The sequence below is a fragment of the Haliaeetus leucocephalus genome, unplaced genomic scaffold (genome assembly GCF_000737465.1).
Source record: "Haliaeetus leucocephalus isolate CR32 unplaced genomic scaffold, Haliaeetus_leucocephalus-4.0 Scaffold973, whole genome shotgun sequence".
Taxonomy (NCBI): Eukaryota; Metazoa; Chordata; class Aves; order Accipitriformes; family Accipitridae; genus Haliaeetus; species Haliaeetus leucocephalus.
In genome coordinates this window covers 1,500,365-1,513,761 of record NW_010973409.1, presented here as the reverse complement: position 1 = coordinate 1,513,761, position 13,397 = coordinate 1,500,365, and the positions used below count along the sequence as shown (strand labels likewise).

The following is a 13,397-nucleotide window of genomic DNA, read 5'->3' as shown; positions in this document are numbered from 1 at the left end:
AAAACAAACACCACGGATCTTCAGCAAATAAAATTCATTCTACAGTAAGCATTTACTAACTATGCAGTACTTATATAACATGCATTTAAGTCATTACTTAAAAAGGCATACCATTTTATCCAGTTTGCTTTTCAGATTATCTCGGTCAATGCAGGCCTCTCGATAGGCTTGGTATGCCTTGTTTACTTGTTCACGTCCAACTGAACCGCATTCCTCTTCCAGTCGTGAGCCAAGCAGCTAAAAGTTTAACAGACATGAGAAGTAAGAAGTTTTGTATGTTATATTGAGAACTGCAAAATTTAAAAAGTGCAATAGTACAGCCTGCAACTTAAACTAACATCATTTTTTTAGTTTAGAAAATAAATTAATCAAATACATTGATACGGACCAAAATTTTTTACAAAAGTGAAAACAAAGGCTGTCTACAAATTCTGCAATCTCTAACCATACTTAATGCTCACTAGTTTACTACTATGAGTATTTAAAAACCATCCACAAGTCATGGTTACTCACACTGGCAATCCTGTAATCATATTTTTTTCCAGGCTCTGAAGATGTGCAAACTGCTTTTTGGAAAAGAGTTTTAAGCGTATAAAGACACAACATATAGAAAATTCAGAGGAAATCAAACATAACTTTTTTAATGACTCATAATTTAAACAAAGACTTTTTTTTCAGTGTAATGTGGTTTTTATGTGAGAAAAGCCAAAACAGAATTATTTTACAAATAACTATTAACTTCCAAGTCACCACTATCTCATTGCCTGCTAAGGCAAGAGAAAAGCAAGGGCGAATAAGCACCACTAACTAGATTGTCAGAAAGAGGGGGGGCAGAGTTAAAATATATTCAGTATTTTTAATAAGACAGCAAGAAGAGAAGCCTTACATCAAATTACATCCATTCACATAGAAAGTACTTGTACTAAGTATTGCATTATCCTTTTCATTCTGTTTACCCTGCACACTTGTTTTAAATTATTGAGGCATTTAAACACACCCAGTGTAGATATTTGCGACAGATTTATATATTTTCTTAAAAATTAAGAGACATACACACACAAAAATTACAAAAATCAACAGTTATGTATCTACCTTAAATATCTCCTCTTTTAGGTGTTCACTCGAAAGAAAGTACAGGAAAACAAGCCATAAAGATAGGAAGCTTCTGTCCTTTGCTTTTTGTATTGACCCTCAAAGTATGTGTACTACTCATTTTAAGTTTTGTCTTTTAAATTTTCCTCCCCCAAATAAAGTCATTCTGATAGAACACAAGCCTTACCAAACTTTCTGGAAGTTTCCATACACTTTGAAATTTAAAACTCAAAAGAGGTAACTCTAAGAGGTTAGTATTTTTTATCATACAGGTATACTAGCCATTAACAAAGACTGAAAGTCAGCTCTGTTAAGTAACAGTCTTGGCCCTCTCAATGCCCCTCTCTCATAGAAACATTTCTATGGTATTCATATATTAAAACAAGTCTTCTCTATGGAAAACAAAGTATCATCTTCAAGACAATTAAGCTGAACCAGGCCAAACCAAAAGACACAAGACTAAAAGGGATTGTCAAGGTCAAGTCCTGTTTATTGTGATTTTGAGTAACCACATAAAAGATGTTTGTCGTGGTTTAACCCCAGCCAGCAACTAAGCACCACGCAGCCGCTCACTCACACACCCCCCCACACACCCATCCACACACCCCCACCCCCCCCAGTGGGATGGGGGAGAGAATTGGGGAAAAAAAAGTAAACTTATGGGTTGAGATAAGAACAGTTTAATAGAACAGAAAGGAAGAAACTAATAATGATAATAATAACAATAATAAAATGACAATAATAATTATAAAAGAGTTGGAATATACAAAACAAGTGATGCACAAGGCAACTGCTGACCACTCCCTGACCGATGCCCTGTTAGTTCCTGAGCAGTGATCCCACCTCCAGCCCAACTACCCCCAGTTTATATACTGGGCATGACATCACATGGTATGGAATACCCCTTTGGCCAGTTTGGGTCAGCTGCCCTGGCTGTGTCCCCTCCCAACTTCTTGTGCCCCTCCAGCCTTCTTGCTGGCTGGGCATGAGAAGCTGAAAAATCCATGACTTAGTCTAAACACTACTTGGCAAAAACTGAAAACATCAGTGTGTTATCAACATTCTTCGCATGCTGAACTCAAAACATAGCACTGTACCAGCTACTAGGAAGAAAGTTAACTCTATCCCAGTGGAAACCAGGACAATGTTACACTCAGCATGGTTCAGACAATATTCAGTCTAGAGCTCTGTTCCTATCCCCATTACTTTCCCCAGGACCCTATATGAAGAAAGTGCTGAGAAAGTTTTGCCTTTTGACAGAAGTTCAATCCTGTCAAACTAGTCACTAAGAATTCCTGAATAAGTGTTTCAAAATTGTACTGAGTATGACTCAAGCTCTTCATTCCAATGCCACAAAATAATATATACTTTGTAAGCTTTTAAGAGTCAGTAGCATATACTTAAGACTAAGTCCTAATAAATGTCTCGGCTCTAACTTTAGGATCTCTCCTTCCATCTTCTATTAATAAGAAAGTAATCTATCAAAGTTAAGACCTTCTGCAGTACAAAGACACTTCACTACTGAATGATGGATACACATAGCATTCTTTACTCGGGGAAAAAATCCTGCACCATGGCCAATTTCTAGCTTTAATGAATTTCGCTAAACTAAGGCCATGAGAAACCGCATATAAAACAAATTCCTAGACTCCTTTAAGTTTTAGAATTGCTGCATCAAAAAATAGCTAGCCAACACCTCCATGTTAAGCATTGCAACTTTGTATTTCATGTTTGAGACTGCTATTAGCTAGACCTAGCCAGATATTCTTAACAACCAAATTTTCCTTATCATTGTGGTATGTTGAGCCAAAGAGATTCTTTTGATAGACAGTCCCTGGATTCTGACAGTTTAAAGACTTGGCACCTCACTATTCAACAACACTGTGACATGTGCCCAAGTTAAACACCATAAAGAGGTAGATGAAATACAGTAACGATCCAATGCAACTACACCTCTTTTGGAATCATAGCCAGTGTCTTTGCAGTGCACTACTGCATTGCGTCATATACATGCCCAGTAAGAATCAAAAATCCTAGTATGATGTAACTAGACTACCAGAGGAACAATCTGTGTTTCACTTAAACAAATAGAACAATTTACCAAAGCTTTTTAACTTGGAAATTATTTTAAGTACATATTTTAAACACTTAACCACATGTTCTACCATCCAGACAGAAGCAAAAAAGTAGCTGCTACCAGAAGCTGGTAAGTCAACTTTTTTTCTTACCTTCTCTTCTAGAATTCTCACTCTTTTTTTTAAGAAGGAGTTCTCCTTCTCTGTCTCCTTTAGCCGTTTCTTGATATCCTCATATGCAGTGACAAGTGCGAAGTGTGAGGCAACAGACTCATCTCCACTGTAACATGAGACAGGAATCTCCCCATCTCTCTTATGAGCATTGTCTGCTTTTTCATGGTTCAAAATACAGATGTCATCCTCTACCAACTCCTCCATGACAGCTGTTAAAAAGACAGATAAGAGTGCAAAATTTCACAAAGACAAATTCATCAAGAGTCTCAAGTCTGAAAACCTTCCGAAATAATACTGCAGGGTGTTTCTAAGTACGACAAGATTGAATAATTAGGAACTACCTTAATGTTGCAGAAAAATCTTGAAACCCATTATACACTGCTTAGAAAAGAAGCATCCTTCACTGTTACTTGATAAAAATATTTTGAGTACACATCAAATTTATGAACCCCACAATTAATTTTTATTATGGCTTAACACCATCCTAGAATTTGGATGGTACCAAATATTTGAACTACAGGAATTAGAGGTTTTCCAAGTCAGCACTGAGCAGTAAGAGAGATTATAGTTGCAAGAAATCAACTACTGTGGTTCCTGAGCAAGAGGGCCAAATTTCCTTCATTCTTGAATGCAAATATTTATACTTTTCCCAAACTTTAAAATGGAATCTTAAGGTACACTTGCCTTAGTCCTTAAAGAGGCTGCATGAGTAGCTAATCTTTACTTAGTCACAGTAGAAAACATCCTGCTGAACAAGAATTACAGTAATTCTTGACTGCAATTATGGTGAGAATGAAAATCCACTCAATAACTATCTGCCCAAACATGCATGGAGGAAACTGACAATAATCTGACCATAAGAAAAGTATCACCCTAAAACACTAGGCAAATCCACCTGAATGACAAATGCAAAGTAACCATTAGGTTGAGTTTTCATTACAACACGTATCGTTTAGGCACAGCAAAATATTCAATAAGAAAATACCACCTTTAAAAAACTCCATATACTTTCTTGAACTCCAGGCCTTAAGGGAAAAGCCCCAACAGCATTTTCCTTAATGTTAATAGTTATCAGGAACAAGTTCAGGGGTTTGATTTAAAAACAAACAAACAAAAAAACACGCTGAAAAACCCAAACCCAACCAAACAGAAAAAGACACAGCTCATTCTTGTTTAGTTACAAAGATCAAGATTCGTTGCATTTATATGCAATACTAACAAATGCTATACAGCATCTGATAACGTTTCCCCCCCCCTAAAAAAAACCTACTGATGCTACTCCTACCAAAAGTAGATTTTTATTTTTATTTTTTCCCCTTGAACAAATCCTTAGGTTCCTGATGATTAGCTAATGAACCAACAGAAATGATGGAATGAAAGAAATGAGCATAACGAAGACAGTCTGTATTGTAGGAAAAAGCCATTTCAACAACAGAAAACTGACCTGACCACCCGAACATCACATCGCAGGAAAGACAGGCATCAGTGGGGGAAAAACCCACAGCCACAGTCACTGACTCTACTGTGTATTTGCTATTTAAATTCAAACTAGACTTCCACTTATTTAGCGATACTAAGAGGTAAAGGGATCAACTGCCCTGGAGCTTATCTTCATGGTCCGCTTTCTCTCACCGTGCTAGCAATGGAAAAGCTACATGGACTGCAGCATTATGAAGAGCTGTAGCACAGCTATAGCTGAACAATGGTGCTGTTATCACATTTGTCTCAATTTGCTTCAAGCCAGTTAGACAACATGATAAAAAACTGTGACATGTTGTTTATACTAAATAGACAGCAATGGAGTTGCAACAGTGAAAAAAGACAAGCAAATTACAAACCAAAACTGAAGTCTTTCTAATGGTTATCTTCAGGAGGCGAACAGATGCCTTGTATACTGTTTGATGTATTCCGACAAAACATGTAGCCTAAGCTTCCCTTGCCTGTTGTTTTGCCTCATACTTAAGCAGAAAGAGCCTTGCAAAAAAGGTTTGCTTCCTTTTAATTGTAAGAATAATATCACTCCAGGCACAAAGTGACCTTGACCAAAAGCACTACATCATTCAAACTGCATTAACTGACTGAAGCAATTGCTCATTTTGTCTTCTAAGATGAACATAGCTCTTCTCTCCCTATTTTACCAAGGGCCCTCCAAGTCTTCTCACCCATCTCATCAAATTCTAAGAGCTTGCCTTCTCAAGGCAACACATCTCCTTTTCTCTGAGCACTAGACTCAAATGTCACTAAAGAATTGTCACAGCTTATCATTATCTCTTGAAGAAGCAGCAGATTGTGTGACCTTGTACATAAAATACATCTTTGTCCCCACACTTTCCTATAGCTCCTAAACTTGAGCATCATACATTCCCTATTTCTTGCACACATCAGTTCCACCAGGAGATGGCAATAAGGGAAAACAGGAGACATCAGAATACGACATCATATTTATTCTGCATTTTGCTAACTAAAACTCACTGCCTTCATGAGCTTCCAAAAGAGCAAGACCTTCAAATAAGACTTGACACACACAAATACTATTTTATAAATTCAGGTACACACTTAACCTGTACCTACTAAGAGGACTAGTTACACTAACATCTTTTTACTTGAAAGATCTCATTTCGTTTACAAGATTATTCAACTCCGGTTTTCTGATGCTGCTCTCTAAGCCAGCACTGGATGCTATTTAGAAGATAAGCATATAATTCCATATAATTCAAAGGGCCTTGTAATACACATTTTTCAAAATTTCTACACAAGAGAGAACCATTTCAGAAAGATCTGAGATACACATTTTTGACTAATCTTACTGCATACTAAATGACAAGAAACTGCCTACAAAACAGAAGTCTACTTCTGAGAGACAGGCGCCCAAAGAAGACACCTTCCTCTCAGCTCATCCCTTTAAACAGATCTGATGATGTAACACTTTGGAGAGGAAGTGGCAACACACCATACATAGGCTTAAATGAAGTAGGATATTCAGAAGGAATTGTGCGATTTTTAAACTTTTTGCTTCAGTTATTAAAAATAAATAAAATTATCATGAAACATGCTTCTCTCTACTGGAAGCTTAAGAGCCTGTCAAGAAGGGAAAATCACCACAACATTCACTTTTTATATACATTATTTTTATCTTCTGTTATCTCTATTAACATAAAGTATTAATAATATCTACATACCGTATTACACTGCCATGACCACAAAAAAGTGCAGTCGTTTCAGGTCTACAAGAAACACTATTCAAATCACCACTGTCATCATGCCCAACAATATGGAAACAAAACCAACTTCAGACAGACATAACTTTCAAATAAATGGACAGATTTACATAAACTGAAATTTAAATGCCACTAAACACCAATTCACTCAGAATTTTAGAGCCTCACATGAAGGAAATATAATAATAAGATATTTACATTACTCTTAAGTTTAGCATAAGATCACTTCAAAAAGACATAGCGTAGACAGTCAGAAAACAAAAAGCTGTTGGTATTTTGAGATTTCACCCTACCTCTTAAAGGACATTTCTGCTTTGGGAAAGAGGCACTACTCTTGAAACCGAAAGCACCTTCTCTTCACAAAATAAACAAGCCACTATGATTTCTAAGAGATATCATGATGCTATTGTCAGTCAATCTGAAAGGAAAAGTCTGTACATATTTCATTCTAAATAGCTCTCCATTTTCTCCCGTAATAGTTATTCTACAAAACCACACAGTTAAATTAAAAAAAACAAAACTTCAAAAATTGTAATAAATTTATAGAAGAGGAAAAAAAATGAAGAAAACATGCATTTATCAAATCTCAGGTATGAGTTGATACAAAATAATTTTAACAGTTAACTCTATTAGTAAACATCAGTCTGTTGCCTGTCCTTACTAAATATTCCTTTTATTGCATATTTTAAAAAGTTTCAAATCTCACAGTCTACAGAACTGTATGATAGACATTTCCTAAGAAAAGTGTTATGACTTCTGTATTGGATAGGTGCACGATGACTCAAAAATAAGTTATAATATACGCACCACTAACTGCACTATGCATTAGATGAGCATAAGAAAAAAGTCACATTAGAAAAATTAGAGCAGCATTGCTAAATATATCTAAATAAATCAACAGAACCTAAAAAAGAAGAAAAAAACCCCAGTTTATCTTTATGCTGCAAAAAACTTTCTGAAGTATTTCCAAAGAAAAAAATAAAGGCAAAGTTACTTCTCCAGCACCTGCTAAGCCCGTATTAAAAGGGCCAATAAAAGATATAAGCTCATACAAGAATAAAACCTGGTCATTAAACAGTGTTAAGATCAGCAGTTCTGTAAAGGTCATGGTGAAATGCACAGTTCACCCAGCTCTGTCTTGCTGTCAGGAAAAAGAAAAAAAAAGAGAAAGCATGCTCGCAAGTACTTTCTCCATAAGAAGCTCTCTCATGATATTATAGCAATAGACAGAAATCCTTAGAAGACGAAACCTTACAAAATGGGGCTATTATCTGTAAGAAAGGCTGTAACCTTTAATTTTACTCTTTATGGACAGGAATCAAAATTTAGTTTTTTCCAGTATTATATTACATCATTTAAAAAATATGAACTGTAAGCAACAAAGAAGTGCTTTCTGACACAATACATGTATTAGATTATTCCACAAGTTACGACTCGTCGAATCTGGCAGCCCCAGAAGGGCTTGCTGGATGGCTTACTGAGTCCAGCCGCAGACCTCTGCCTGAGTTTTATTCTGTTTGGCTTCTCCAATTCAAAGCTACACTGGTATGTGCTGCTGCAAATGCTCCAGAGCTGTCACTCTGTAGCACCCAAGTGAATTTTGATCTCTCTGGAGTAGCAGTATGAGATAATCTGTACTAGAGTAACCAGTTAAAGTGAAAGATTTCCCACTAAAATATTTAAAGTATTATACAGACAAGTTAATGTCTATGAATACAACTGATGTCCATCTCAACATACCTAAAGCAAGCTTTATGATCCCACTTACCACACATCCCATCCCAAGAAAGGTCTCCTAAATACTTTTGCCTGTGACAAAGAAACATGTTACATTTATACATTTTTTACAATGATCTGTACATGAAACAGCCTATTTAAAAGGAATTAATCTTTACTTCCAAAAATAAATACAGTAAATGAATACAGTAGTAGTGTTTGTATTAAATAACTAATGTTTTAAAAAAAACAACACCACAACCCAAATACACTGTCGACAGGACGTAATATCAAGTTCTAGCAGGAGTAATTATGGCCACTGTTTATAAGCATATGAGTTTGAAGAGATGGCACCACTTAAGTTTTCTTTCACGTACTGTAGAAAAGAATGGTTTACAGAAACCACTTCTGTTGTTCACGGATACTTAATGTAGGTTATAGAACAGCTTTAGGATTTAATATATTAAGCATCTTGAGAATAAAAATGTTTTCCTATTTCTTATTAATGCTTGGCAGAAATATAGCTTTTCTCTTCATAGAGCTTTACAAATATTAGTCATTAACACCATGGGAGGTAGTTAAATATAAAACAGATTTTACATACAAGGAACACAAGACGCAGAGGCTCTAACAGCAAACAGACAACTGCACAAACAGACTTCTGTAGTTTGAAATGCTAATCTTATTCTCGGATCAGGAAGAGAGAGAGTAAAAACAGGATTACATTAAATTTTTCCCAGTATCAAGCAGATTCCCATTTTGCCCCACCTTTTGATTTGAAAGAGAACAGAACGGTTTTCAAAATATTTCCAAATGTCGAATGCAAATAATTTCAAGATGGTATTTTCCTGATTTTTTCAGGGCTACTGAGAGTCTGAACTATTTTACTTCATTTACCTTCTAGACTTCAGGGGTTTGACTTCATAATGGTAGTATGAATAGTCTCCAGCTGTTAATAATAGGGGCATAATTTTTGTACTTGTTTACCTTGCCTTACATGGAAGGGTGTATATATGCATGTAGACATAAAAATAAAACATTAAATTCAAGAAATGCCTTTGATCCATAGGAACCCTGAAGGAGCGTGCAGCCCTCACCTTAATTTCAGAAGTTGTACTGCTTTTTTCTTCTCCTTTTTAAAAGACACTCCAGCACAGCAACGAAAAATACAGAATTCCTGCAGTCGGCATCAAAAACTCCACATAGTATATGGAGCACATGACACATGATGCTAAATAAAGCAAGACTTCAGTCTCTTTAAGCATCTACCATTTTGCATGTCTCCCTCAGAAATCTTAGGTTCCCTTTGATTCCAGCTGCGAACAGCCTGTTCTACTGCGAGACACATCGCTTTTTTACAGATACTTGCTCCATTTTTAGAGAAAAAAATCTGCATACACACATCTCAGTAGCTGCTAGCTTTGGCCACCACTTACGCTTCCATATGAACAAAGTCCACAGCCCCAAAGCACTCCCTAAGAGTCCATGTGTACAAGGGCACAGCCCTGCAGCCTCAGCATACTTGGTGCTCTTTCAGAAACACGTCAACGTATCAGCTACATCAGACCTCCAAATCGCTTTCGTTTTGCTGCCTCCAGGAAATGGAAAGTTACTGTCTCTAGGCTCACAAACCAGATCACTGTAGTTCATCTGTCGTGAACGTCTGGGTGAGCTAGAGGAGCCAAGCAAGATCTCCTTAGGTACAACAGGCAATTTTTTTGATCTCAAACTTTTTACAATAAATAAATAATCTACTCTCCAAAGAACTAGAAAAGTACTAAAAAGACCATTTTATGACAACGGTGCTTTATAAACCTTACTTTCTCTGAACAGTTTTACACCCCAGTATCTTCATCACTAATTTGTAAACCCTATGCATCTTCAACATAATGTATTCAATTTGCCTTTCTGTGGATGCTGTCACAACAACCACTTCCCCTGACAACCAAGAGAAAAGTGGGGCGGGGGGGATAAACCCCAGAAGTTAGAGTCAATTAAATATTGTCCTCTCAGCATCCTATAATCCTGTTTATTAAACTATTAAATTTAATCTTGCAACTAATTAGAAGCAATGCTGCCAAAGAAACACAAGCAGGAGCAACGTGGCTTCTGGCTGTTAAACCTTTCTAGCACCAAATATAAGTATATTCAAAGCTTACTGAAAAACCCGTATGTTCTCATGCTAACACTGATTATTATTTCAATAGACACTTTTTTGGTGTTCATTCCTTCCCACTTAAAAATGTTTATAAAGACCAACACTGAAGAAAGTGAAGAGGGTTTGTTTTGGGGTTTTTTAAATCTTTTGTAAAACAAACAGTAGGTCCTACCTCCCAGTCATCAGTTTCCTCCCACTCAATTCAACTGTCAGATTAATTAATGTTCAATAAGTTCACAAGTTCAGCGATGAGGTATTATGAAAGCCTTGTATAATTGCATTAAGTTTTAATTCAACTGGAAACATACCTCACCTGTTACAGCTATTAAAAGGCAAGTTAAACTGAGCCACACTGATGGCCTTTGGTCACCCTGCAATTCACTCACATAACATCTGGAGGTTTTCAAGACACGACTGGACAGGGTGCTAGATAATCTCACCTAGCTTCCCTTTTCCACAAAAGGTTGGACCAGATGATCTTTTCAGGTCCTTTCCAACCTGAGCTGTTCTAGATTCTGTGACTCTATATTCAGGTTTACATCTCATTATTTCAGACAAACCTGGTCATTTGAACACAAGTTCCCACCAGCAGCTTGTAAGCGGATGACTTTGAATATTCAAGTTACTTATGCTTCACTTCCCTCCTCAAACTTAATTTCTTCTCCCCAAATGCATTGTCAAATTTTAGCAGCATCTACCATTTTATACACTAAGAACTCCACATAAAAATATTATATAATCATGTAAAAATAATAGTTAATTAATGCAATTATAGTATAAACATATAGCAAAAGCATAAGACTGATTGCAAAGCTGATTGTGGATAAATCACATACGTATGGAGTCTCTAAAAGTCCCCCCTCAGCGGAACCCACCACTGACTTCTACCAAGCTATTACTAGTCTGACTTTTGTATTACTCCTATCATCACCATTTTAACAAACTGGATCTTGTTGCCACCGTAACTGTTTTATGGAGTATGGACTGTCTACCTAGACCACCTCTGTTTAGAAAATACCTGGGAAAGAATGAAAAGATATATCAAAAGGTAAATGCACACTGTATTTTATCCCATTTATTTCTACCTTTTAGCTTATTTTCTTCAAAATCTATTCTAAGTCAGATATCGATGGCATGTGCAGCGACAGGTCTGTGCTTTTTCCAGGGTAGTTTTCACTTTCCTAAGTAGACATCCCACATTGTGCATTATGACTGGAAAATGTTCAATCTCCAATTCAATGCATCTATTGATATCATAAGAACAAATGTTACTGGATTTGGAACTTCATGTACAGTTTTTCCAACACTGTGAGACAAAGTTATTCTATTTCTTCACCCTGAGTATACCAAATACAGTTTGTTCATGTATTGGACCTGATAATTTTCACACTTTCCTCACCTTTTAACTCTCATATAGAAAACAGAGATATACTGAAAACCAAACTAGAATATTTGCTGAAATTTAGGCAATCTTAAAATTCTCTCCAATTTATGACCCATTTTTGCTGCACGAAGATGTCACCTCATCCCCTTTGCTCTTTTAAAGAGCTTTTTGCCATTTAATTTTCATTGTAAAACATAACCTAGCTAGTGTTCCAGCAATGGTCACTTTATACTTTTCTGAACCATAAACTGTAGTATACAAGGGCTGAAAAATAAAACGCAGTTTTAGAAAAAATGTGGGGTTTTGGAGGGGAAGAGGTGGCTAAAATCCTCGTATGAGCTGAACTAGAGTTCACTCAACCAGTGTTTTCTGCCTTCTGACTTCACTCATAGTTGTTAGCTCAAAAATTGTGCTTTGAATTTGGGGCAGTAGTCTCCTACTTAAGTTATAGTGCAACCATCTGATAAACACTTCTTTCACAAGTTCTTTTACAAAATACCAATTATTCAAAGAACAAAATGTAGCAGTAATCTTAAATTTCTTTTGGTTTCTACAATAAAAATTCCAGGATACATGTGCTAACAGATAACTGGTATTATTAGCAGCAGTAGCACCTGATCACACACCACTATGCAAGAAAATTGTTTCCCACAGTCCGTAGTAACACTTCTCAGAAAACTCTGTCTCAGAAGAGCACCTCACCTTTGGAGCCCAGAGCAGACCTGACTGTTATGACAACAGCCTGACCCGCACCCTGCTTTTTCCAGAGCTGGTTTGCTGCTTTTAGTGCATACACACAGTGTATGGGACAGCAGGGAGATTAAGGGATTCCTCCAAGACATGCAAAAGCTCCTAAAACCACTCACTGGAACAGTTTACAGCCCAACCCCCTCTCACTTGTAAGCTGCTGGGGGACAGATTTATTTAAGGAGATGAGGGTAATCAGGTAATACCAGGTGAAACACCAGGACTTCAAGCTGGAATTTCTTAAAAGTCGAAAGCATCGCTCGCATACGAGACTATCTCAACACTCACCTGTACTCCCTTCTTCCAAACCAACACGGCCCGCAACACCTGTACTCCGGTCTGCTCCGGTATTTCATCGTGTTTCTGTTTCCACATCTCGTGCCAATAACCCTACTTCGTTCACGTGCTTTGCCAGATTCCCCTGTACGCGAACTGCTGCTCTAAGAACTCGCCCGGTTTTCCAGCTCAATCAGCTGCAGCTTTTTAACCAGTTTTATTGCCTACCCGGGACCCGTCCCCAACCCGCTAGCAGAACCTCTAAACTCTGCTCGCCCTCCCTCAGCGGGGAGGCCCCTCCTCACCCGCTCACCCTTCGCCCGCGAAGCGAGAGCCGGTCAGGGACGCCCCGCAGGGCTCGGCCAGCCTGCTCCTTCGGCGAGGGCGACTCGGTTTCACGAGGAGAGGCGAAAGATCGGACGGAGCCGCCCCCGTCCCCAGGGGCAACCGCTCCTACTCCACCGGGCGACGGGGCACGAAGCTCCCCGGCACCCCCGGGGACGCCACGCGAGAGGCTAGGCCGCGGGGGGGCCCGGGCCGCCCACAGGCAGCCCCCG

General features: G+C 37.8%; 1 protein-coding gene across 3 annotated transcripts in view; it reads right to left on the bottom strand.

The window, feature by feature from the left end:
• The window catches only part of AZI2 (5-azacytidine induced 2), a 28,335-nt gene that overhangs the window by 14,786 nt on the left and 152 nt on the right, over positions 1 to 13,397 (bottom strand). For 2 of the 3 annotated variants that reach the window (XM_010584325.1, XM_010584324.1), the window contains exons 2-3: positions 3,321 to 3,550; positions 112 to 237 (exon numbers count right to left, since the gene is read on the bottom strand). In XM_010584325.1, the coding sequence (XP_010582627.1) occupies positions 112 to 237; positions 3,321 to 3,545 (351 nt within the window). In that variant the 5' untranslated portion in view covers positions 3,546 to 3,550. Of the gene's footprint in view, positions 1 to 111; positions 238 to 3,320; positions 3,551 to 12,852; positions 13,325 to 13,397 lie in introns of those variants that run through there. The other variant, XM_010584322.1, reaches the window with a different exon arrangement.